The sequence below is a fragment of the Anas acuta genome, chromosome 15, assembly GCF_963932015.1.
Source record: "Anas acuta chromosome 15, bAnaAcu1.1, whole genome shotgun sequence".
NCBI classification, from domain to species: Eukaryota; Metazoa; Chordata; class Aves; order Anseriformes; family Anatidae; genus Anas; species Anas acuta.
The window spans coordinates 10,322,037-10,344,110 of NC_088993.1; the positions used below are offsets into that span (position 1 = coordinate 10,322,037).

At 40.5% G+C, this 22,074-nt stretch overlaps 1 protein-coding gene and 1 long non-coding RNA gene across 6 annotated transcripts in view; one reads left to right on the forward strand and one right to left on the reverse strand.

Moving 5' to 3' along the window:
* LOC137864671 (uncharacterized) overlaps positions 1-9,424 on the forward strand; it is a 95,033-nt gene extending 85,609 nt beyond the window's left edge. The window contains exons 8-10 of one of the 2 annotated variants that reach the window (XR_011101586.1): positions 3,489-3,611; positions 4,705-4,772; positions 7,108-9,424. This is a non-coding gene — a long non-coding RNA (uncharacterized lncRNA). The remainder of the gene's footprint in view (positions 1-3,488; positions 3,612-4,704; positions 4,773-7,107) is intronic. The other variant, XR_011101585.1, reaches the window with a different exon arrangement.
* Positions 1-22,074, reverse strand: part of PDILT (protein disulfide isomerase like, testis expressed) — a 27,450-nt gene continuing 5,376 nt past the window's right edge. The window contains exons 2-12 of one of the 4 annotated variants that reach the window (XR_011101583.1): positions 16,532-16,738; positions 13,598-13,731; positions 11,557-11,694; positions 10,878-10,988; positions 9,426-9,551; positions 8,281-8,478; positions 7,851-7,971; positions 6,316-6,497; positions 2,502-2,591; positions 1,367-1,494; positions 1-1,058 (exon numbers count right to left, since the gene is read on the reverse strand). Coding sequence is in view for 3 of the 4 variants with exons in the window: in XM_068699033.1 (XP_068555134.1) it covers positions 987-1,058; positions 2,502-2,591; positions 6,316-6,497; positions 7,851-7,971; positions 8,281-8,478; positions 9,426-9,551; positions 10,878-10,988; positions 11,557-11,694; positions 13,598-13,731; positions 16,532-16,738 (1,379 nt within the window). In the remaining variant the exon portion in view is untranslated. The remainder of the gene's footprint in view (positions 1,059-1,366; positions 1,495-2,501; positions 2,592-6,315; positions 6,498-7,850; positions 7,972-8,280; positions 8,479-9,425; positions 9,552-10,877; positions 10,989-11,556; positions 11,695-13,597; positions 13,732-16,531; positions 16,739-22,074) is intronic. The other 3 variants (XM_068699033.1, XM_068699034.1, XM_068699035.1) reach the window with 3 other exon arrangements.

Sequence of the window (22,074 nt, forward strand, 5' to 3'; positions counted from 1 at the left end):
TTTCTAGCAAATAGCTGTAAAATGTAGGAGGTCCAGTAGTTCAAAATTGTCCATCTCTTGCTGACTTTCATCAGAGAGGTGAAGCAGGAGATCACCACTGTTCTTCCAGTGCTGTGTTCTTTACAGCAGTGACTAATCCTCCCTCATTTCCTACATTTTCACCTTTTCTTTCCCTCTGCTTACATAGGAATATAGCTTATTGGCATTAACAAGTTGGGAACAAAGATGTTAGAAGTCTGTTTTTGAAATGGATGATTAATAAATGATCTTCCCTCTCTAATTCTGCAAGAAAAGGTTTCAAATTTTTCGACTTACTTCTGCTTTATCTGGACTTTGCAGGGAGAAATGACTGTTGTCCAGCAGTTTCACTAGCTGCAGTTGTGTAACTTGCACGGGGTGGTAAGGGGATCTCTCCTAACTGAAACGTGGATCATACCAGTGACTTTGTGTATTAGGTATAGTGGTTTTCTTACTGGAATTAAATTTTATTATAATTTCTCCATCTTCTGCTGCTTGATAATGAGCAAAATAAACACAAACTGCCCACTGGTGCCACTTTGTGCACAGCCTCTAGCTTCAAGGAGCAGTTGCTTTCCAGTTTACCCTGTCACAGCCCTACTGTTTTAAAGGGAGATTAGCTGTTTGCAAACCTGCTACATTTTTTGTTCAACAAGAATAGTACTATATATTGATTCACCAACCATGGCACATACACTTTTCTAAATGAGAAGCAGTTATATTAATAGTAAAAGTATTATTTAGGCAAATTGATAATATTTTAAGAACCGAAGACAACTGATCCTAATAAAACTACTAGTAAAACTGGGTTCAGAAGAGAGATCACATAATAAACAACTGATAGTGAAGTCTTCACTTTTATTTTTTGGTCCAGCTTTGTGTTCGCTTGAGATGATTCCTTCTTGCAATGAATTCCTTCCAGGAAGGATTCCCCACAATCCTCAGAATTTTTCTTTTTCTCTGTACTCTTAAAGTTCTTCTTTCTCTGTTATTACAGTCTCTTTCTGGCTGAGATCCTCTTTGCTTCCTCCTGAAGGATCCTTTTGAAAAAGCAAATGCAAGAGCAAAGCTGTTTGTTACTCATGTTCACAAAGAGAATTGCTTTTGTAATTCTTTACTTTCAAAAAAAAAAAATTAAGATATGAAATGTGTTTTCATCATTTCAACCGAGGAACATGAGGGCATGTAAATGAGTTAAGAAGTAGTGCTGCTGTTGATAAAAACGTGTTTTGTTTTCACACCAGAGACTGGTTTATGAAGAAGTATAGATGAGGTTTTGTGTGAAGTTTTAATATGAACTTGGAAACTGCATGTGGTAAGATAATGGGCATACTACAGAAGACACTACCTTCTCATTTGTCCTGTCTGGGAATACTCTGAGGTCAGGAGGAAGTTACTCCAACAGGAGACTTCACATCAAGCACAGTATTGCAAAAGGTCTGATACTGCACTCTTCCGGGAAAACTTGGAGGGTGTCTAGTAAGGATGGAGAATACAAACGTATGAGCAAATGTCAGCTGTCTACCCCTTTTACTACACAAAGCACGCTTTCTGGATAGTGTTTCACAAGTGGGCTTTTTTACTTATGCTTTAATGCAAAATAAAGTGTGAAGAAGAGATGACAGAATATACACAGCTCTGTAACATTGTACGTAAGACTGGGGGGGGGGGGGAATTCAACAGATCTGTTGCAGACAGATCATCACTGAACATGCAAAAGAGGCAGACACCAAACTTAGGCTTGGGGTATTGGGAAGTGGAAGTGTACAGTGACTGGGCAGAGTCAGATGTCTGATCCTGCACTGCAGACTTCTGGTTCTGTCACCTCTCTCTGTCGGTAAGCACCTAGTTGAGCAGTAAAGGCAGGAGTGAATCAATGATGAGTGTGATCTGAGACAGCTAATGCTCAGCTGGTCTGACAGGAGATGAGAGCTGAGGAACTGGGCAGCTGTCCTAACCAGATGGCCAAGAGAGGGGGCAATGTCTGTCTCAGTTGTGCCATTGTTTAATGAACATGGGACACCATGCTAAATGCAGCACGATGAGATAATCGTGGATGTTAGAACCAGTCCAGCTGTAGCTGAGACCAATTCTGTGGAGTTTTTTTCCAGCTAAAATCCTGGCAAAGTTTTGCTTACACTGGTCAAGGTGCAGGTTCCTTCCTGCCTTGTGGTACAGTGTTAATGTAGTGGCTCAGAGGTACCATGAGTAGTGGGAGAAGAGCTTTCTGTGTGATGAAAACAAGGATGTGAGTGGGTGTATGCCTGTCTGGCAGTGGTATGACTGCAGCTAACATGGTCCTGCCAAGCTGGTATGCTTGAAACTGGCTGAGAGCTCGTAAGAACCATCTGAGCATTGACATGAGCAAGAGCTGAAGCCCTTATATGTGGGATATGCTATTGCCCCTTAGGTTGGGCCATATAGGGTGTGAACATGCCTTGGATCTCATAGCAGATCAGTCATTGTCAGGATCAAACGCCTACCTTTTCTCCTGTTTCTGCCTTTGTCTTGATTTGTTCTTCTAAGAATTCAGAAAATGCCGCCAAGGTATGCTCCCCAGCATAGGCCACTTCCTGCAGAGTTTGAAGATTAGGAAAGCATTCAACTTTCTACACAAAATGCTGGAAATAACAGCCTAATAAGCTGAAGGATTTCAGTGTTTCAGATTGCCCACACTCTAGACTTTGGTGCTCAGTTTAAATAAAAAGTGAGGACAGGGTTAAAGCAGATAAACATTTCCAAGCTATTTGAAGAGCAGAGTCTTTCATGGTTCCAGCCATGACATTAGAAGTTGTATAAAGATTTTGATGGAAACTCAAAATCCTGAAGCAGTTTTAAAATACACAGTCCAGAAGTACCACCTGTTCCACAACTTGAATGTTCAGTAAGAACAGGAGGAAGATGAACAGAGACATTAATTTTCTTATACTTCGTCTTAAATTGGAGATTTATTGAAGATTTTCTTACAGAAAAGTTTAGGGAAGAAACACTAAGTAAGTCTGAGCACCATTACTGTATTTTAAAGATTTTTTTCAAATACCGTTCTCTGGAAGTCTGAAAGGATTTTGCACAAGTCTTTCAATAAAAATGTATAGAAGCTCATGTGTGTGACATTGGGAATTGACTGCTGTTAGCTGACTATATTTAGAAATGGGCAGATGCCCATTCTCACTTGGGGGTAAGCTGACTTACTCCCACGGAGACCAGTAGTGCTACGTTACTTTATCCTAGTTGCTATTATGCCTGATGTAAGTTCAAAGGACTATAAAGAAAACACCTCCATTCTCTGGTGAACTCACTGGATGTATACACAGTTTTAATACTCCCTGTGCAGTAAGATATTCTCTTGTAATAAAATGTTTTGCAGCCTTGAGGTTATTTTTTGTTTACAAACTTATCTTTCTTGAGTTATGTTATTTGATTCCTCTAGAGGCAATTAATACTCCCTGATGAATCTTGATTTTCATCAGCTCTGTCAGCAGGAATAGCAATTTCTCAGACCAAAGACCTGTAAAGCCAGAGAAGCAGCTGATCCCTGCCCTGGTACCTGAGGATGTGTCAACACTTCCCGTTAGAGCAATCAGTGCGTAAGTGTATGTAAATGTTATTTTTCTCACTTCAACCATAGAAACAAATAGAATCATCTTAAAATCTGCCAGAAAAACTGCATGTTTTTCTCTCACGTTTGAAGTAGATGACACAGTGGGTGAGTTGTTCATCTGCTTCACAGATGGAGCTCAGATGATGCCTGGTCACTCCTTCCTTGATGTAACTCATCAGATTTACTCCCTCATTCTCCAGCTCTGACTATAACTCTTCCCCAGTGTACAGCCAAGTGCTAAATTTAATTGTTCCATGGGGGAGGAGTAAACTTTTTTGTCTCACTGAGAAAGTTGATTTTTGCTTTTGACATCAAAAATTTTGTTTATCCATAGCTATGTAGGCTATTGATATAAATAGCTGTTAGGCTCAACATCCTCATACTGAAACCAATGGTTATTAAATGGAGCAAGAATGAAAAAACATAGGAGCACTGAGTTGGTAATTTGGAAAAGTGGACAAATGTGTAAATGCCCAGCTATATAAGTGTCTGAGTTCATCAAGCTCCACTTAACTCCAGTTAACCCTAGGTGGCTCCAGGTTTAAAAAAAAAAAAAAAAGTCAGCCATCTAGTTTTGCATCCACTGAAAATAAGAGGGTGACTTGTCTTTAACTTCAGAAGAAACTGCCCTTTTCTTAGACTAAGGAGTAGCACTCCACTAGAAAGCAGGCTGGTCATAGCTTGGAGACCAAGCAGATGCTTCTGCCTGGAGGAGGGTGGTTTCTGATCTGGTCTCATCAGGTGAGAGTGTTCACAAGTTACTCTGTAGCACTGTGTTCTGCCCATGGCTTTGCCTTTAAGGAGGTGTAAGGGGGGCTCTTGTAGCCAGAGAACATGATAACCCAGTCTAGAAATGAGCTATGGGTCATGTTATGTTAGCCACATTTCCAGTGGTTTATCAGGAGCCAGTTCACACTCCTTAATTTGCATTGAATCTGTGCTTTGCAGAGTCTTCTAATAGTTATTCCATCTTTAGAATTCTACCTGCTACTGCACTAATCCATCCTTAGTCTTTAAACAATGTGAAGGATCAGCAGAGCATATTACAAAGCTCATGTGTTTTGTTTTGTCTTTTTTTCCAACAGTAGCAAAATACAGACAGCTAGAGAAGATGCCTGTGTGAAATCAAGGCTGTACCAGGTGGTGGTGGACTGTATGTATTTCCTGTTTCTCTTTTTCTTCCTCCTGCACATACTAGTTTCTCTTGGGCTCCCAGCCTCTTCCATTGCTCTTATCATTGCCAGAGCAAGGAAGTAGGGGTTGTAAATTTGGGGCAGTGCCAATACAGTGTGAAACACAGGACAACTCTTGAGTCTTGGCCCATTGGGATATTGCATTTGTATCCTGCACCCTGGCCTTGGTTAACTTCTGGAAAAGTACAGGTGTACTTGGAAGAATTCCCTGTGTGACTGCTGGTTGAGTAGGAAGTGGCTGAGCTGTTGCAGTGCCTTTGTGTTAATGGCTTGAGCATGTCCCTGCTCATCTCTGATTGCCTGCGGCCAGCAGCTCATACAGTGCAGTAAGAAAGAGGACAGAACACATGGGTCAGCCACCGCAGGCACCTGCACGGGCAGTCAAGTGCAGGCTAAAATCTCCAAAGCCATGGGAACTGGCCTAAAAGCCTGGTAGCCAAGGGGGAGCTTCAGATTTCAAACACACTTTAGTTTTAGGGTATTTTAAGTGTAAAACTACCCCTTAATAGTTAAAGTCATTACTGATATTTTTTGACAAACTGACATTTATTATGAGCATTTAATGGGTTTCTGCTTTTCTGTGCAAAGACTAAGCATGGTGCGAGTGTGCAGGACTACAGTTCAATTCATTAGAAGCTGTGCATGCACATCTGAAAGCAAAATCTCTCCCTAAAAGATTAAATGAGGACATGGGCAAATGTCTTAGAATTCAATTTAAGTTTGGGACTAAGAAGAAAAATGAAAAGCTTAGTAATGTCTTAATTATGGCAGCGTCTTAGAATGTAATTTATTTTGGCTGCAGACATATTTTCTTCTTAATTAGATTATCTGTGTAGTTGGAGGAATGTAACTTTGTCTAATATTTTTCTTTTTCAGCTGTGGCATCTTCTGATTATTCTGTAGCATAGCTGATGCATTAGGTAGCATATTCTAAAGATCATTAGTCTTGACAACAAAAAAACCCTATTGAGGCTGAATGAGATAAAACTACTGGCATAACTGCATAGGAGAAAAATTTGAGATCTGGGTTTTGTGAAAGTATAGAGGATATAACAAGAGGAATGCCAGTATTATTGAGGTTATAGTCATACTTGCTCCAGAAACAACAGACCCAGTAGTTCAGAGACTGTACATCTCTTGCAATGGTGAGGAGGCGAGCTGTAAGTTTTCTCCAAGCTGAGACCGTTGCTAGAACCCAGCAGGCAGATTGCAGGTTGTTGAACAGTAGAATATAAGCAGTAATGACTTCATAGGTCTGCAATGGGAAATGGTGCCTGGGCTCTTGCCGCAGCCTCACACCTAGCAGAAGGTAGAAGGGTTTCCTCTCTAAATCAGGGTCTTGTCAGCAAAGAATTCAGTTTTGTTTAGATATGCAGCAAAGCCTTCTTGCTTAAAGGACACCTTTCTCATGTGTTTGTTCACTGTGATCTGTGTGCGCACACCCAGCCACCCACCCCTCAGTGTGCAGCTGTGCCATCCCGTTCTTCCCCTAAAGCTTCTCACCTGGTAATCGGCTCCAGCAGGAAACAGTCTGAAGAAGGGATAGCGATCCAACACAACTGACAGGATGTCATTTGCTGTGACATCTATCTTTGCAATGATTATGTCTTTGCGATTTTGATATTTCTCTCCTAGCTCATCCCAGATTGGCAGGAGTTTTCTGCAGTCATGGGACCAGGGGGCATCTGCAGATGTAAAAGGAAAAACAGTCTGGTGGAAGGGCACGTGCTGGCATGCTCAGTGGTACCCACTTCAGCCCGTAAGAGTTAACAGGGTTTTGAATTGTAAACTTGTGGTCAGTCTCCACTTGAAACTACCTTCCCTTCATGAGTTTCTGTGTATGGATAACTAGCTGCTTCTCTAATGCACTTCTGGCAGCAGCACTGTTTTAACTCTTTTTAGCCTTTCATGACTATAACAAACACAAAACACTTGTCATATGACTTTGTTGACGAGGAGTGCCAGAGAACCAGCGCAGCCCAAATAAGACTTGGATCATTTCCATGATGAGGTACTTGTCAGAAGCACAAAACACTTCACACATACTGAAAGTAACTGTGTTCAGAAATTACACTGTAGTTGTACTGGAAGGAGGAGTTAGAGGTATGGTGGTGTTTTGCACTGCACACATGCCAGGTTAGCAAAAAGGCAAATCCAGCATGCCATTAAGTAACATACACGATCACAGTCCTTCAGTCATGACAGGAGTGGTCATACTCAGTTTGGATGGAAATATAACTTTTGGGACACTTTCCTGAAAAAGCTACATCCCATTTACCAGCCTTTCATTTCTAGAGGACGTGGTTCGATTCCTGCCTACATCACTATTATGGCAGCTTGCTTGTTCGTGGTACTGCAACATGACCTTGAGTGGACAAAATGGCTGCTGCAACAACAAGGATTACAGGACTGTGCTACATTTAAGAATTTCTGTTAATGTTATATTTAATGTTGTATTTTTGTAAATGCTGTATGTTTGCTCTACCAAATTAATTAAGACACAAACTAACCCTGCCAACTGGTACAGGAGAGGGCAGTGGTTTCTGCAGGGAAAGGTCAAGCAGGGAAAACTGCTTCCCTTGCAGACAGAGGAGGAAAAGGAGTTTGATTTCTTAATCTAGCAACTCCTCTTCGGGATGTAATGCTAGAGCATTATAACCAGACAACCTTACTTAACTCTCCCTCTGTCCTTGGAAGACAGACTGACTCATACTGTGTGTGTTATAATGTTCCATTGTGCAGCGTGACATTCTAGTGTCATTTTCTTTCAACACTGAGATTTGATATTGCCTTGACAAATATTTATTTAAGGGATCCAGTGTTACTCAGTGCAACCCTAAGTCATCAAGGTATTGCAGCGTTTTCATAGATATGAAAAAAAAAGTCTTTAATGCTTTCACCAGACACCAAAAATTTGTTAAGCATGACTTCTGTAAAGTGCAAAGATTAGTTTGGTCTGTAAGCATGAGCTTTCTTTTTTCATTTCCAACTGATCATGTTAAAGCAACTTAATGTTTGAATACAACAGTGACACTTACAAAACATGACAAACACAGTCATGGTCTTATTGAAGACAATCCTGTTGAAATTCTTCCCAACAAGCACTTTGACTGGCATCTTGTCCCAGTCCTCTGTGATTTCTTCACTGGAGAGATGTATCTAAGCAGAAACAAACAGTGATGTGAAAGTGCAAGGAACATTGAGAAACTTTACTCCAGGATAAGTTTATGTGAGACCACTGGGACCTTTCTCTAAATCATGTCCACCATTACTGTATGTTATTTTTTTGATATCTCTGTGTCCTATCCAGCCTTCACACACTACTCCCTGCTCTCCCTTGAGTGGGGAACTGCTATCTTGCACCTATGCATAGTTGATGGTTAGAATTGTTTGCTCCTCTCTTGAATAGAGACATACTAGACTGTCTGAAAGTCTCCTTTTATCTCATCTCATTAGTAATGAACATACCTTTGCTTTTCCATCTAGGTAGCTCTGGCAAAAATGTCTTAGGTTCTCCAAAGTCACCTCATCTGCAGGCATTTTGTACTTCGCATTGCTTGTCAGGTTTAGGATTCTCACAGCGGGAACATCAATGTCCCTGATGCGAAAATACTCAAAAACTCGTCCATTCCTTGTTTCATTAGTATTCACCAAGACAAATGTTATCTGATAATAAAGAAAGAGTCAGGCATCTGGTTGAGTCTTCAACCTTTGGTATAACCATTTAGAGAAACGGGTTGGCAGTGGGTTAGAACCTAACCTTAAATACAAGCAACTGTGTAGAACCATTTTTGATCTCAGTCCAACAAGCAGCAGCTCTGTGAACTTTATCATACCTTGATCCATGTTAATAAATGCTAAAGCAACCAAAAGGAACAGATATTTTCATTCTTTCCTTTCATACTGGTTTGCCACCGCTTATTTTAGTAATGCTTCTGAATTACCGCTCAAAGCTCGTATTGCCATTCTTAATAAATCTTCACAGGACAAAAGAGCTGAAACACATATAGTCCATGTGTCTTTTTAAATACTCATGTGTGTTGTTTGTAAGACAAATGATCATTCTTCAGTCTTTAGCATACTTAGAGCAGGAGTAGGAGCACAGTGACAACTGAAACTGAAATACTCGTCTGTGACTGCCTATAGGTGTTTGCAGACACTTGTGTGTTACAGACAAGGCTATACAGGTGTCTTGCAATATTTCTCAGGCTTTCTACCTGATTTTAGCTTTGGCTTCAGGCAATACCCTGCAGTCTTCATGGTGTTGCCTGGTGCTGGCGGAAATTGCCAGAAGCTTGCTGAAACTATCTTTGGTTGGAAGAAGTTGTGTGCATAAAATCAGAGTCAGGTTTATTGGGAGCAGCTGGAATCAGTGTTGGTTTCTGTGATCTTTGTGTTTTAAAGAATCATTATGAAGTGAAAATTATTCTTTGAATTTGTCAAATCATTTTGTTAAGGGCCCAAGCTGAAAAATAGTTGCTGAAACTTTTAAAGGGATTGATAGACTTAAGAGACAGGCTGACAGCAAAGTAATTTTAGCAACAACATTCGTGAGTGTTTTTCCATTGATTTTTGGCATTTGTATTTGCAAAGCAGGATTCATTATTACAAACCTTCCCTCTAAATTCCATAGCAGCAGACTTGTAGTTTTCATAAGTCACATTGAATGTCTTTGAGTTCGTTGGGATGAACAGCAGGATGTGATTTTCGACAGGGACATCAAAAATCTTCACAGATGTCTGGGAAACAAGAATCAACAGCTGTTCCATTCTTTTTAAGCAGAACAGTGAATCAGAGGCTCAGAGTACCAGTGTCATTCAGCTCTGCTATTGCAAATTTTACTTCTTAAGGCCCTGTTCCCAATCATTTCTATAACCCTGAGATTTCTTTCATTGTTTTAGAGAAGATAGAGTGAGAAGAATCAGCAGCTGCTGAGTGTTTTCTATATTCCAGGAAAAAACTCATCGTTATTCATAGATTTTACAGTCAGAAGCGGCTGTTACCTTGTAGTCTGACCTCCTGTGTAACACATGCTGAAGAATTAATGCTGAAGATGTGCTGAAAGTGAAAGGCAGCATTACCCAGGGAGGCCCAGCTGCAGCAGCTAGACCTGACAGGGGCACTTCCTTCACTTCTGGGTGGCATCAGCAGCCTACATCTCCTTTTCTGGACAAAGCTTCCCTTTCTCATGCCACACCATGATCAGTCAAGGGGATACTGCCTCATGGAAACAGATATTTCCATGTCTTTCCCCTCCTACTTGCAATTTTTCTCCTTTGTCTTAGCCAAGAGGACTGGGTTGCTGCATGGGAGTGGAAGGGCTGGAGCCAGGCTAGAGACTGACCTTCCACCCACCCACCCATCCCAGCTGCTACAAAGCCCAGGGCATTGTCCTGGCTCCGCAGGATGGAGGTATTTCTATGTCCAAGTGGTTCACAGCTTGACCAGACATTTCCTGTCTCCAGGAAACATCTTGCTAGAGGGGTGCATCGTCTGGGCTGGGTTTGACCAAGAGCTGCGTGTTGGATTCTGCTGGTGTTTGTAGATCTGTTTAGGGCTGGCCTAGTCAAATAAAAGTCTCAAACACTAAGGAGCAGATGAGCTCCTTAAGTTGTTTTCTGTATGCGTTCCTCTGCAGACAGTCGCTGCTCAAAGAGCATTCACAATAACAGCTGTTCTTAGGAAGAGAGACAGCACTCTTCCCTCTCCCCTGAATTCTTATATGGAGGCTTTACATTGGGGGGCAGGGGTCTTCTCCCCACACCTCTCCACCCTTTCTTTACTATAATGTAAGAGGTACAGCAAGTGAAAGGTTGCAGTAAGTGAGGAAAAGCATCTGGTTTGATAGCCAGATACCCTTTCTACTGCAGATACTAACTTGTCAAGGCATATAGGCAATTTCATAACATGCTGCCTGTAGCAGTGTAATAGCCTAAAAACAAACAAACAAAACAAAACAAAACAAAAAAAAGAAATCTAGGGAGGTTTCTCATAGGTTGATGTGAAATGTTACTGGCTGTTCTTCTCCTGTGGCTTTTGTTAATGCAGTGAAAAAAACAACGTACCTCAAGATTATATTCAGTGACCAAATCCAAAGTAAAGGTTTTGATTAGCCTTGTAAGATCCAGTTTGTTCTGTCTGTCATCTTCAAGCACTTCATTATGCACAGGTTTTCCCTTGAATAAATAGTGAAGTTTGAGGTTGTTGGCTTTATCAACTATAGGGACAAAGGTACTGATTATAATCTAAAATACTGTTGTTCTCAGCTTTGATGTGTTATTACCTTCAGTAACTGAAATTCTGTAACTTGTAAAATAAATGTCATAGCTTACAAAAATTCATAGATTACAAAAATTCAAGATACAGCTGACAGTTTTAAATTGCACAGTAATCTTAATAGACTAAGAGAACTTTACTATATCTAAACATGCTGTCTGTGACACATCCACTTCAGATGTCCTTGGTCTGATTACTTAGTAGCCTAAATGTTGTGTATTTGCTGTGTATTTGTTCTTGTTGGCCACTTCTTCTGATGTGGATTGGAAGATTCCTGACCAAAAGCAACTCAAAGTAAAAGAGGTGACTTAATAATTGGTGGTTTAGAATATAGGGATCTGGGTAAGCTGCTGAATTTCAGCTAGGAAATTATTTAACCTGAAAAAAAAAAAACTAAAATGCCTGTCTATAGCCTGAAACTGCCACAGCAGCTTTTTGCACCTTACCTTGCTAGGCTTGCACTCCTACCTTCTTAAATACAACGAGAGTGTTCTTTTGGATGCCATAGTTAGCACAGACGTCCTCTCTGCTTGTCATCCCAAAAGGCATCTCTGGCACATCTTTGGCAGTCTCACAGAAAACTTCCATGCTGTTATTGCGAAGTTCCTAGTCCCATATAGAGAATTTATTAAAACCAGTATCCTGCTAGGATGTGTAGGAGTGAGAGCCACAGGTGAGGCCGGCCCCTCAAGGCTTATGAAGTGAGATCATTGTAGAGTGGGTATAGCTTGCCATGATTACATTCAAGGGGAGTGTATGGTTCCCTTTGTCCTTCCTGTACTCGTCTCATCTGCCCTGCACTCTGCTGGCATTCACTCTGTACAGAGACTTCAGCAGCTGGGGAAGGATAACACGGATGGCTACTCCCCTGCTGCAGCGTGTCTGCACAGCTGTGGAGGGACCCATATGGACAGGGTGCAGTGGATTGCAGAGAGGGCTTCCTGCTGCATGAGGACCTGACAGATGCGTTTGGTGCTCCGACCGAGGGCTCTTCAAAGTAGGGACCTTGGCTCCTACATCTGTCAAATAGTCACTGTGCTGTCCACCCTCAAACTAACAGTTAATAAGCATGATGAAAGGCAGCAGCTCATTTGGATTTGATTTAATCAGACGATTATTTCATGCTAGTTGAATAGTAATTTATATGCTGAAACCTCACAATACATTCTGGCACTCATATTTGTGAGCAATCTGTGACTAATAGAAGGCCAAATCCAGCTCTTTATTTACTTAGACATTATTTTGTTAGCTTCCACCCACTAAATTTCTGACATGCCGTAGCTCACGCTGATGACCATCTATTGTCATTTCAGCCTCCAAGTGAAACCATGGAGTCCAGTCAAACACATCTGCAGGCACTATCTGCTGTCAGCCTGCTTCAGGAAGTTCTCCAGCATCGCTGTGATAGCAAGGGCTTCTTAATGCGGCCCAGCATTGGAAAACTGCCCTCCTTCAGACATGGCCGCAAGCAGATTGCTGCAAAGCAAAATTCTGGGCACTGTATTTCCAATTAGTCCTGTTATGCTGTATGTGTTCATCAGTTCTGTTACTATAGGGCAATTTGGTAATGAATCCTGTTCTCCTCATCCATGAAATATGGTCTCTCCACTGTAGCCAGCGCATTTGGGACCTTGTCAGTTCAGGTAGGAGTGCAGACATTGTGCTTTTAACTGGGCAGAAAGTTACCAGAATAAAAGTCTCTTTAGAGCATTGATTGAATGTTTCAGGTAATAAAGGCTTCAAGGACACACTGAAAAAGCAGCAAAAAACTATTCCTATTTTGCTGACTTGACTGCATGCTTTGACAGCTGATATTTATGCTATGACTGTTGTTCTGTATTATTCAGTCCCAAATCCTGAGAACCTTATTATGCTTTGGAAAGTAGATTTTGCCTGAAACAGAACTACAAGAGTTCGATCGTACACAGTGTAATATTTTATGACTTCCAATCCATACAGATTGCTTAGCTGGCAGGAGCTAAACAAACAGTTAACATGTTACTGGTGTAGCTTGGTTCCACTCCCCTTGGTTTCACTGACTTTGTTTAAATCATCAAATGGAAAGATGAAGAAAAGGCACTGCAGCATATTTGACAATATTTACTGTGTTTTTTATGGACTTGAGCATGAAGGGAACATTCCTTCACTGCAGCAGCCTGCCTGCAACTATTCATGTCTATGATTTTACACTCACTGTCTTTGAATAGAAATGCTGTGATTAGGTGCCATGGCTTTGGCTGAGACAGAGTTAATGTTCTTTGCAGAGACTCGTATGATGCTGTGATTTGGATTTTTGGTGACAATAGTGCTGTTGCAATGCAGTGCTTACTCAACATTAAGGACTTCCCTGTCTCCTGTGCTGCCCCTCCAGCAAGGAGGCTGCAGGTGCACAGGAAGTTTTTTAGGCAAGTTTTGGGTCTTTTGGACATGTGGAATTTGGTGGCAGTGGCAAACAACATATCCCAAAAGTGGAATGGAAACAAGCCTTTTGAGTTTTCCAGTGAATTACCTTAAAAAAGCCAATCACTGCTAAATTGTCAGCATTTATCATGGCTTCAGCCTGATCTGTAGAGTTGATTAAGACTGTGCTGGGTCCTGTTCTTCTTTTGACCCACGTAATAAAGGCTGAGGCCTGTCTGACTCCTGTGGAAGAAAAAGAGAATTGAAATAACTGTCAAAATGAATGACACATTTCTGAGCAATCAAGATAGAAGTGGTGGAGGTGCAAAAAGATGCTGAACTTGGACTCCTATGGACTGAGGATAAAGTTGATTCAAAGTGGACTTGAGCATCTAAATCCAGCCTCAGGTTTTAGCCAGCATTTTAATTATTACCAGCTCTAGAAGATCAGCAGTGAATGAACACTGTTCTGTGGGATATCTGCAAATGATTGTCCACATTAACTGCTTGATCACAGGTGGAGAATAGAGATGAGAAAATTAAGAAAAGCAGAAAAACTGCTCTGCAGCATTTCATGTGTCCACGAGAGAATCAAAATCATAGCAAGTTATAAACAGCTATCGACCTGAGGTTTAATCCAAAATGACTTCAAGCCAATTGCAGATTTTATTGAACTGTCTGTTCAATTAAATTAGGTGTCAAAAATGTTCCTTTGGTGCTGCAGAAGATCTGATAGGTACAGAGGCACGTTAAAATTCCCCTGTGGTATTGCAGCTTCACTTTTCAGCTTAGACTTGAGAAACAAAGCTGAAATCTGTCAAAGGTGTAATTTAATTCTGGAGACTTCCATCTTTTGGGATCCAAATTACTACTGCTAGTTTTACTGAGTTCATACTCGCTTTGTTTATTTGGTAAATTCTCCTCAGGCTTTCAGGAATTTTAGGAATCGTGATAGGAATCGTGAGTCTCTTTAAAAATAGCTTCTAGCTATTGTGTTTTCAGGGGAAATGGAGCCACAAATTGAGGCTCAGGAAATGAAACTCTAAGCCATAAAGTAGCGCCTTCATCTCAGTGAGCATGGTGTCCTTGTTGGAGTAGAGCAAGAGTCTAGCAAAGGGTTAATGAAAACTGTATATGAAAAAAAGTCCGTATGCTGTGAAGTGCCAGAGTAAAGATGTACAGCACAAGTGGATTATCAAAGATGCAAGTCCTGGTGCTGTGCATTTTAGCGATATGACAAGGTCAAAATTGAGTCAGACCATTTTACTGCCATCAAGTCATTTTGCAGCAGGCTGCACTGCAACTAGTTTAAAATACTTTTTTTTTTTTTTTCCCCAGCAGATGCCTGCCTGTTTGGCCTTAAAAGTGTCTAAGCTGCAGAGAAAAGCACAGAGCAGTATCTAGTGGCCACCCAGTGCTTGGCTTCTGCTGTCTAAATGCAGAGTTGAGCTCCTGCAGCTTGTGTCAGCAATATAACCTCTCAGCATATTTTTCATGTGGTTAGTCTTTATATTGCGTTGCTTTAAACAGCCTGTAGTTTGTTTCTTCTGGGCAAATTCTGGCCTCGGAGATGAAGTAAATGATGATTTTACAAAGCCTAGAATTTGGCTCTCATTGTGTGTCCGTTGTCAGGACAATCATTCAAAAATGCTCTCTTCCATCAAGTACTTGAGTGGATTTCTTGATTTAAGCAAGGTCTGCAGTTTCTTTCATGGTGAAGTTTGAGTTTTGTATAAGAAGTCTTTGGGTGGTTGCTAAACATTTTCAGTTGCTGATTCTCAGTGGTTTAAAAGTTACACCTGGTAGGTGCGATTTTACTAGGTGTTGCACATAATCAGCAAGTCAACAGAGTGTAATTTAAGTCATTATTGGTAGTACATGTGCTCTGAACAGTTAGTGTTATTTTATACAAATTGTAGGGCAGAAGCCAGTTTCGTAATTTCTGGCGTCTTGCTTGTAGGTGTCCCTTACATTGCAGCTCTGTGCTGAGATTGGCTGTGTGCATCTTGTGTTACAGTGCTTTGTATTCACTGGCTCTCACAAACATACTTGACAAGTAAGTTTACCTGTTCAAGTGATGTTTTCAAGTCCACCCTATATATATAATCAGAGAGTTCATTCTCATGTATCTGCACCTCTAACAGAAGTTCAGCTTTCAGCTGCAGCAGACACAGGGGCTCAGGAGTTAAGAAACCCAAACACAGTTGTGTACAGTTTCAGGAAGCAAACTTTATTCTCCTTTTTGTTTTAATTTATATTAAACTTGTGAGTCAACAGTACCTACTTAGAGTATGAACAGACCATTTTCCAAGTCACGACTTTTTGCCAACTCTGTAATATTTACCATTTTAAGGGGAAAAGAAAGAAAAATATGTATATGTTTGCAGTAAAAGAAAAGGTCTAATGAGGCCAGGATTTCCCAGGATTGCTCAAGTCAGTCCTATTCCAATGCTGTTGTCTTTGCTTAATGACTTCCCACAAAAGATTTCAAATTATTCCATTGTTTTTTTCCTGAGCCACGAATGAGCTCCCTCTGATGGCTACACTGCAAAATTCTTTGCTTTGGTTTAGGAAGTATAGCTGCATATTAAGGAGCCTAATGAGTTCAGAATTCATTGTTAAATACTGTGTATTGCTCCGGTCTACTTCTGCAGTCATGCTAGCTGTGGAAATTGCAGTGAGCTACTAGAAGAACAAACTAAGCAGGTTTGGGATCAAGTTCTTGTTTGGTGTGACTTACTTATGTTTGTTCTAGTACGTGGGAATACATCATTTTGGGGGTGTTTCTATGCCCTGAGTACAATTGTGCCAGCGGTGGGTTTGACTGTGTGAACTAAACATAGAAAAGCATATTTAATTATAAACTTATAAGATGAATTCAAATTGAATTTCTTAAACGGATACAGAAGTAATTGCATGTTTAATACCAGGGCAAAACCAATTTGGCACCTTGCATATTCTTTTTCTGTTCAGTTGTATTGTACTTCTCAGCAGCATAACAGATGGGTACATCCAGTCACTATCAGTGCATGAGAGAGTTTACCTTTGCAGTCTATGGGATCTTCCCTGCTGCCATCCACAAAAAATTTGACAGTCGGAAACTCTTGAATGTTAAATTCTTTTCTCAAATCGTGTTGGTCTGTGACATCAATTTTGCCAAATTGGATTCTTGGAGCTTCTTTTTTAAGCTGCCGTGCAGCCTCAGCAAATTCTTCAGACAAATTCTGAGATGCTTGAGGTAAAGAAACATCTGGAAAGGGTCAAACAAAAGAGAATGGGTTACACGAGGTGCAGCACGAAGCTTTCCAGTGAAAATTATTGGGTCAAGTAGTAGCTGGAAGGGTTGAATAAGGTAATTTATGACTCAAGTAAATGAGAAATTATATTTTTACTTCTTTGTGTTGATTCTGACTGTTCATCACTGGACATGTACATGGACCAGCTACAGTGAAATACAAATAAGATTGCAACAGTCTTCTGTTGGGAAGACTAGGGGGAAAAAAAAGTAGTTTGAATATGCTCTGAATGAAATATTACTCACATTAAGACTCTTTGATAAGATACAGTTTTTGTAAGCACTTCATTTAGGCAAACTGGTGTAGTGATGAAACTACTGTATCCAGATAGGGAGGAAGGGGAGGAGGGAAGGAGAGAATAAGAGAATATGCTCTCAAAGACTGGCAGTGGTTCTAAAATAACAGATGTTTTTGGGGGCCTCAGGCCACTCCTTCTATAGCTTGAATGGCAGTTGTAGTTGGAGGAAGGAGGTGGGCCATCCTAGGCTGTGCTGTGAAGTTGTAGGTTACACCAACATGAAGAAGGGACAAGGGGAAAGCAACTAGTTATGTATCACTGCTCCACATTCAAAGGTAAAGTGGTATAGGCCTGGTGCTTTACAGCTTTGCAACTTTTGCAACTTTTGGTAAAACTGAGATACCCTTTCTTGTTGGTTTTGCCCATTTTCTTTAGATTTGGCACAAACATTTTAGTTTCATCATTATAATTTTCAAATAGGAACCAATGAAAAAAATCAGTCCTGTTTTCATGCATTTGTGTGTTCTTGTGTGTATGTGTACATTATTTACATTCACATGTATGTTTACACACTTATGTGCCAAAGCATAAATCTAACACGGTAATTATCTCTTGCTCTTTCACAAAATTACAAACGCACTTCTCTACAGCCTACCTCATGAAGACATTGAGCAGTGCAACTGTAACCAAGAATTGAATGAACGTTTCTGTATGAATTCTAATAAATGAAAGAAAGACAAAAACCTCTAATCCAGTTCAGAGCTCATTTACATTTCTTCTATTATTCATCATTATCCTTGCTCTGAATCCCAGCCATCAATCATTTTCTTCTCACCAACTGCTACAAGGAGGAGCATGAGGAGTAGTATTAAATAATGTTATTTTCTCAATATATTAACCAGATATACCTTTCTAGATTCTTCTGCACTTGAACCCATCTTGGCCCAGAGCTCTTAAGTGTTGGTAAAAGTAGCTCCAGCTGTTAATGTGCCAAATGAGGTTCTTGTTAGCAGGACAAAAGTTAGTGTCTGTTCAGGGGACACTCAGAATGGTGTTGAATAGAAGGTGCTTCTCTGAATAAAGTAAATGAGCCTTAACCCATCAGTCCAAAGCAAATTGTGTTCTAGTTGCCTATAAAACTACTGTACCATCAAATAATTTTATTGCAACTTTACAGAGATTTTAAAGAGATTTTATCCTAACTTCAATTTCCTTTTTCCTCATTATAAAAATGCTCTTATCAGTGTTTTTCCCAACAAGTTTGTAATATGTTGTCTCTAAAAAACAATGTAGTAGTATCTCAATTTTGGCCTAGTTTGATATACTCTAGATAAAACTGCAGAAAACCATGATACCTAATAGAAGTTCTGACTGGTGAACATGAGACACAACATGTTTACCATAGAAAACCACTGCTGGTTCTAGAGATGGTGCTTGTTGAGCCTTAAAATGACTCTAATAAAACATGGGGTAGTTGCTGTGCAATTTAAGAGTGCTGACAAATAACAACCTCACAGAAAAGGTGAGCACAGAACAGTTAGGCAGAACTGTGGGGTTTTTTGAGAGGGTGTGTAGCTCTGGATGGAGTACAGCTGGAATAGCGAGCAGGAAGCCACATAGCAATTAGGGATCCCAAGCCTTCTAGCTAATTCCAAGGCAATGGTTTATACCAGAGGCAATTTCAATGTAATGGCTTTTTTTTCCCTAATAACCTAGGGTTGCATAGCTGTTTTGCCACAGCTGGGGGGAATTTGGAAGATCAGATACTTACTGCACAGTGAAGTGGGACTCTCCTGGGAAGGTGCAAAAGAGATTGTTGGTGAATTTCAGACAGAGAAGCTGATGGTGCCTAGAGGCTTCCCAATAAGCAGGGAATAGCAGGCTTTCTGGGTGTTAGATATGCATATAGATTGTCTGGGGGATTTGGGGATCCATTTTTCTCTGAAATATTTCAATTCCAAACAAAAAAAAAATGTTTTAAGAATGATCTCATCACCAACTGGCCTGAATAGGCAGAATTGCAGGTAGCTATTAGCATTGCTAGTGTTGTTAGATAATGAGAGCTTGGCAGTTTGTAGCTGCTGGCAGAACTGGGAGAAGTGCATGCCTCCATCCCCTAAAAAATAAGCAGTGCACTCAGAGACCAGAAGTCTGAGTACCATTAACCTGATAACTGTGAGACAAGTTCACTGAGTGAGCAGCCACCTTCATCAGACAGATAAAAACTGTTTCCTTGGCTACCCAGCAAGCATGTGGAAACATCCATCACGTACCTTTCCCTGGCTTTCCCAAGTGATTAGACTCCTTTTCAGCTTTCCATCAATTCCTTTTTATTCCACTCATTCTTTGTTTGCTTCCCAGGTGCTTTATTTTTCAAGTCACTTGGATGTTGCAGGAAATCATCGCTTCTCTTATTTAGAGCCTTTTCTTGAGTTTTGTTTTGCTTCCTCTGTTTCAGATTTTTACTGGCACCAATTGCTTCAGGTGTTGGGGTGAGGAAGCAGATGCTGAGACTAACATGGGATCACAGGCTCCACAGTCGAGGAGAGCTGGGTGCCAGCAGAGCATATACAAGGGCAGATGAAAGGTAACAGAGATGGTGGCAAAGTCACTAGGGAAGATGTGCCTGGGTGGTGAAACACCCATGTAAACACCCCCCCATGCACACACACACACACACTGTGTACCAGTGTGCTGTGCCACAGCTGCCAGAAAAGAGAGGCTCTTGAAATGTCATCAGCTCAGGAACAGCATTATACTAACAGTGAGAGAATGTCTTCACTATAAGTAGTTTTATTTTTCTTACAATTAGAGAAGCATAATTTAAGGGGTTGTTAAACTTTTTATTATTATTTTCCTAGATAGTGTTTTTGATCTGTTTTTTGGAAGCATCACTGAATTCCCTCTCACACGGTCATTGCTATTTTGTGAAGTGTCCTCATCAAAACAGATGTGAACCTCCAAAAGAACATTTTACCAGATTGGCACAGTTTGAGCATGAGCAAAGAAAATCCTGAAAAGATGTTATCCAGCATCTGAGAACAACTCAAACTCCTTGACTCAGACATGGGAAGATGAAAAACGGTCCACAGAACTGTGAGGTATCCTCTTGAATTTCTACACTTTTTTTCTGATAAAAATTGAGCCGCAACCAACCACCTTTTTAAATTACTTGCAGGGGAGAGTCTGTAGCACCATTTCTGCAGCCACTTTGCTCAGACAGCAAATGCTGAAGAACAGAATCACATTTTTCAGCACCTTCCCTGATGACCACAGTTTCCTTTATTTTAAGAACTGCTGTAAGAATGCCTCCCTCTAAAGGTCATGTAGGACAAATCTTACATACACCCTCATTCCCTAAAGACAAGGTTTTGGGTGTGGGAGGATTGCCGTATTTTCCATTTTCTAAGCCAAGTCTATGTGTTTGAGGATTTAAATGCACTTATTTATTTTACCTGTCTTATATGTCAGCAGCTCGAAATTTGTCAGTTTTGTTTTCCATGAACGGAGAACTAGGTTAACATGAAATCACACACACATTGAAAGCAAAACCAGAAAAACTGAAAGGCACTACAGATTTTTAATCAGACTGTCAAAAATGCTGCTTTTACAGCTCAAGCCATCAGCACTTGTGTTCTGTGCATACGAAACATTTTGTCAGGAACCAGTCCTGTTTTCCTGATGAACTTAAAGCATTACTGCATCACTATCAAGAACAAGGCAGGGTATTGTCCCATACCATCTCCGTCTTAGAGAGAGTCTGAGTATGTTTTGCCCAAAGCCACACCAAAAGGATATGGCAAAAGTGGGGAGAGAACTAGAAATCTTGTATTTAGAGAGTATTTCTCTTGGAATGCGTAGAAGCATATAACCTGAGTAAGCCACTACGTTATTTCGTAGTGCAATATACTGAACTAAAATACATTGAAATGTGGGCAGAGGGACAGAGATTTTTGCTGATACATAAATGTGTTTAATGACCCTAAAGCATTCTTCAAGAGAGTATACATGAAAGCGTGATGAGTTCCTTCTTCTTTAGCTAATGCTGGTGGCCTCCAATTTCATTTGGCAATCTGTACCCATGGTCTAGTGATTGCTGCAGACATTGTGAATATGCTCGTTGTCATGCTAAATACTGATTTCCTAGCTGTTAGTTTCTGGCATGGTCAGAAAGTCATTTCAGCAGTCCTACTTTTCATCTTTCCCTGCGTAGGCTGCTTTTGCAGTTTTCACTACAGATATATAATTTTCTCTGTAGAAGAGCTCTGTGATGAAGAATGGTTTTGTGTTTAACATGTTAGAGTGGAAGCACAATGTTGATTTTGCTGCAGGTGCAAACTTTCTTATTTCACCTTCGAAGTGTTGCCATAGTATTCTACAGTGCAAAACACAGCCCATAACCTCCTGTGTTGACCTCTGTACTTTTAAGCTGAGCTAATTTAATGTTTGCAGTTTGTAGTTTGCTTGAGGTCTTCTGGTATGCAAACACTGAAGATCATTCTAAAGTTTGAATTCTTACTCAGAACATTCAATAAAATAAGCATGTATAAGAGACATCTACATAGGGAATGCATGCTAATCATTGTCTGCAGCAGGCAACTAGAACATCATTAATGACTCTTGTACCTGCATCGATGTGTATTTCCACTGTCTTGCTTATTTTTATAAGCATATTTTGCAAACAAATTGTCTCTTTTCAGACAATTTACTCCTAGGGACTCACACAGATTTTCAACAAAGCCTACAGGAATGAGGCACCCACATCCCAGTATCCTTTGCACTTCATTAAGAGTTTCCTGTATGAAGCTTAGTTAGAATATATAACTGTTTAGGGTTTTGAACTGTTTTCACTTACCCAGACCAGACGTATGTGGTGAGGAGATTGCTATATGCTGGAATTGGTTCTTAGCACATGAGTGGGTATGCTTTGGATGTTGGCTTTACGCAAGCTGACCATCTGGTCTATATACATTGATTTTAAAATCAGTCACGCTCCCCTTACTTCCTAGAAATCTCCCTTTTCATGAACTATATATACACACAGGCAGCAAT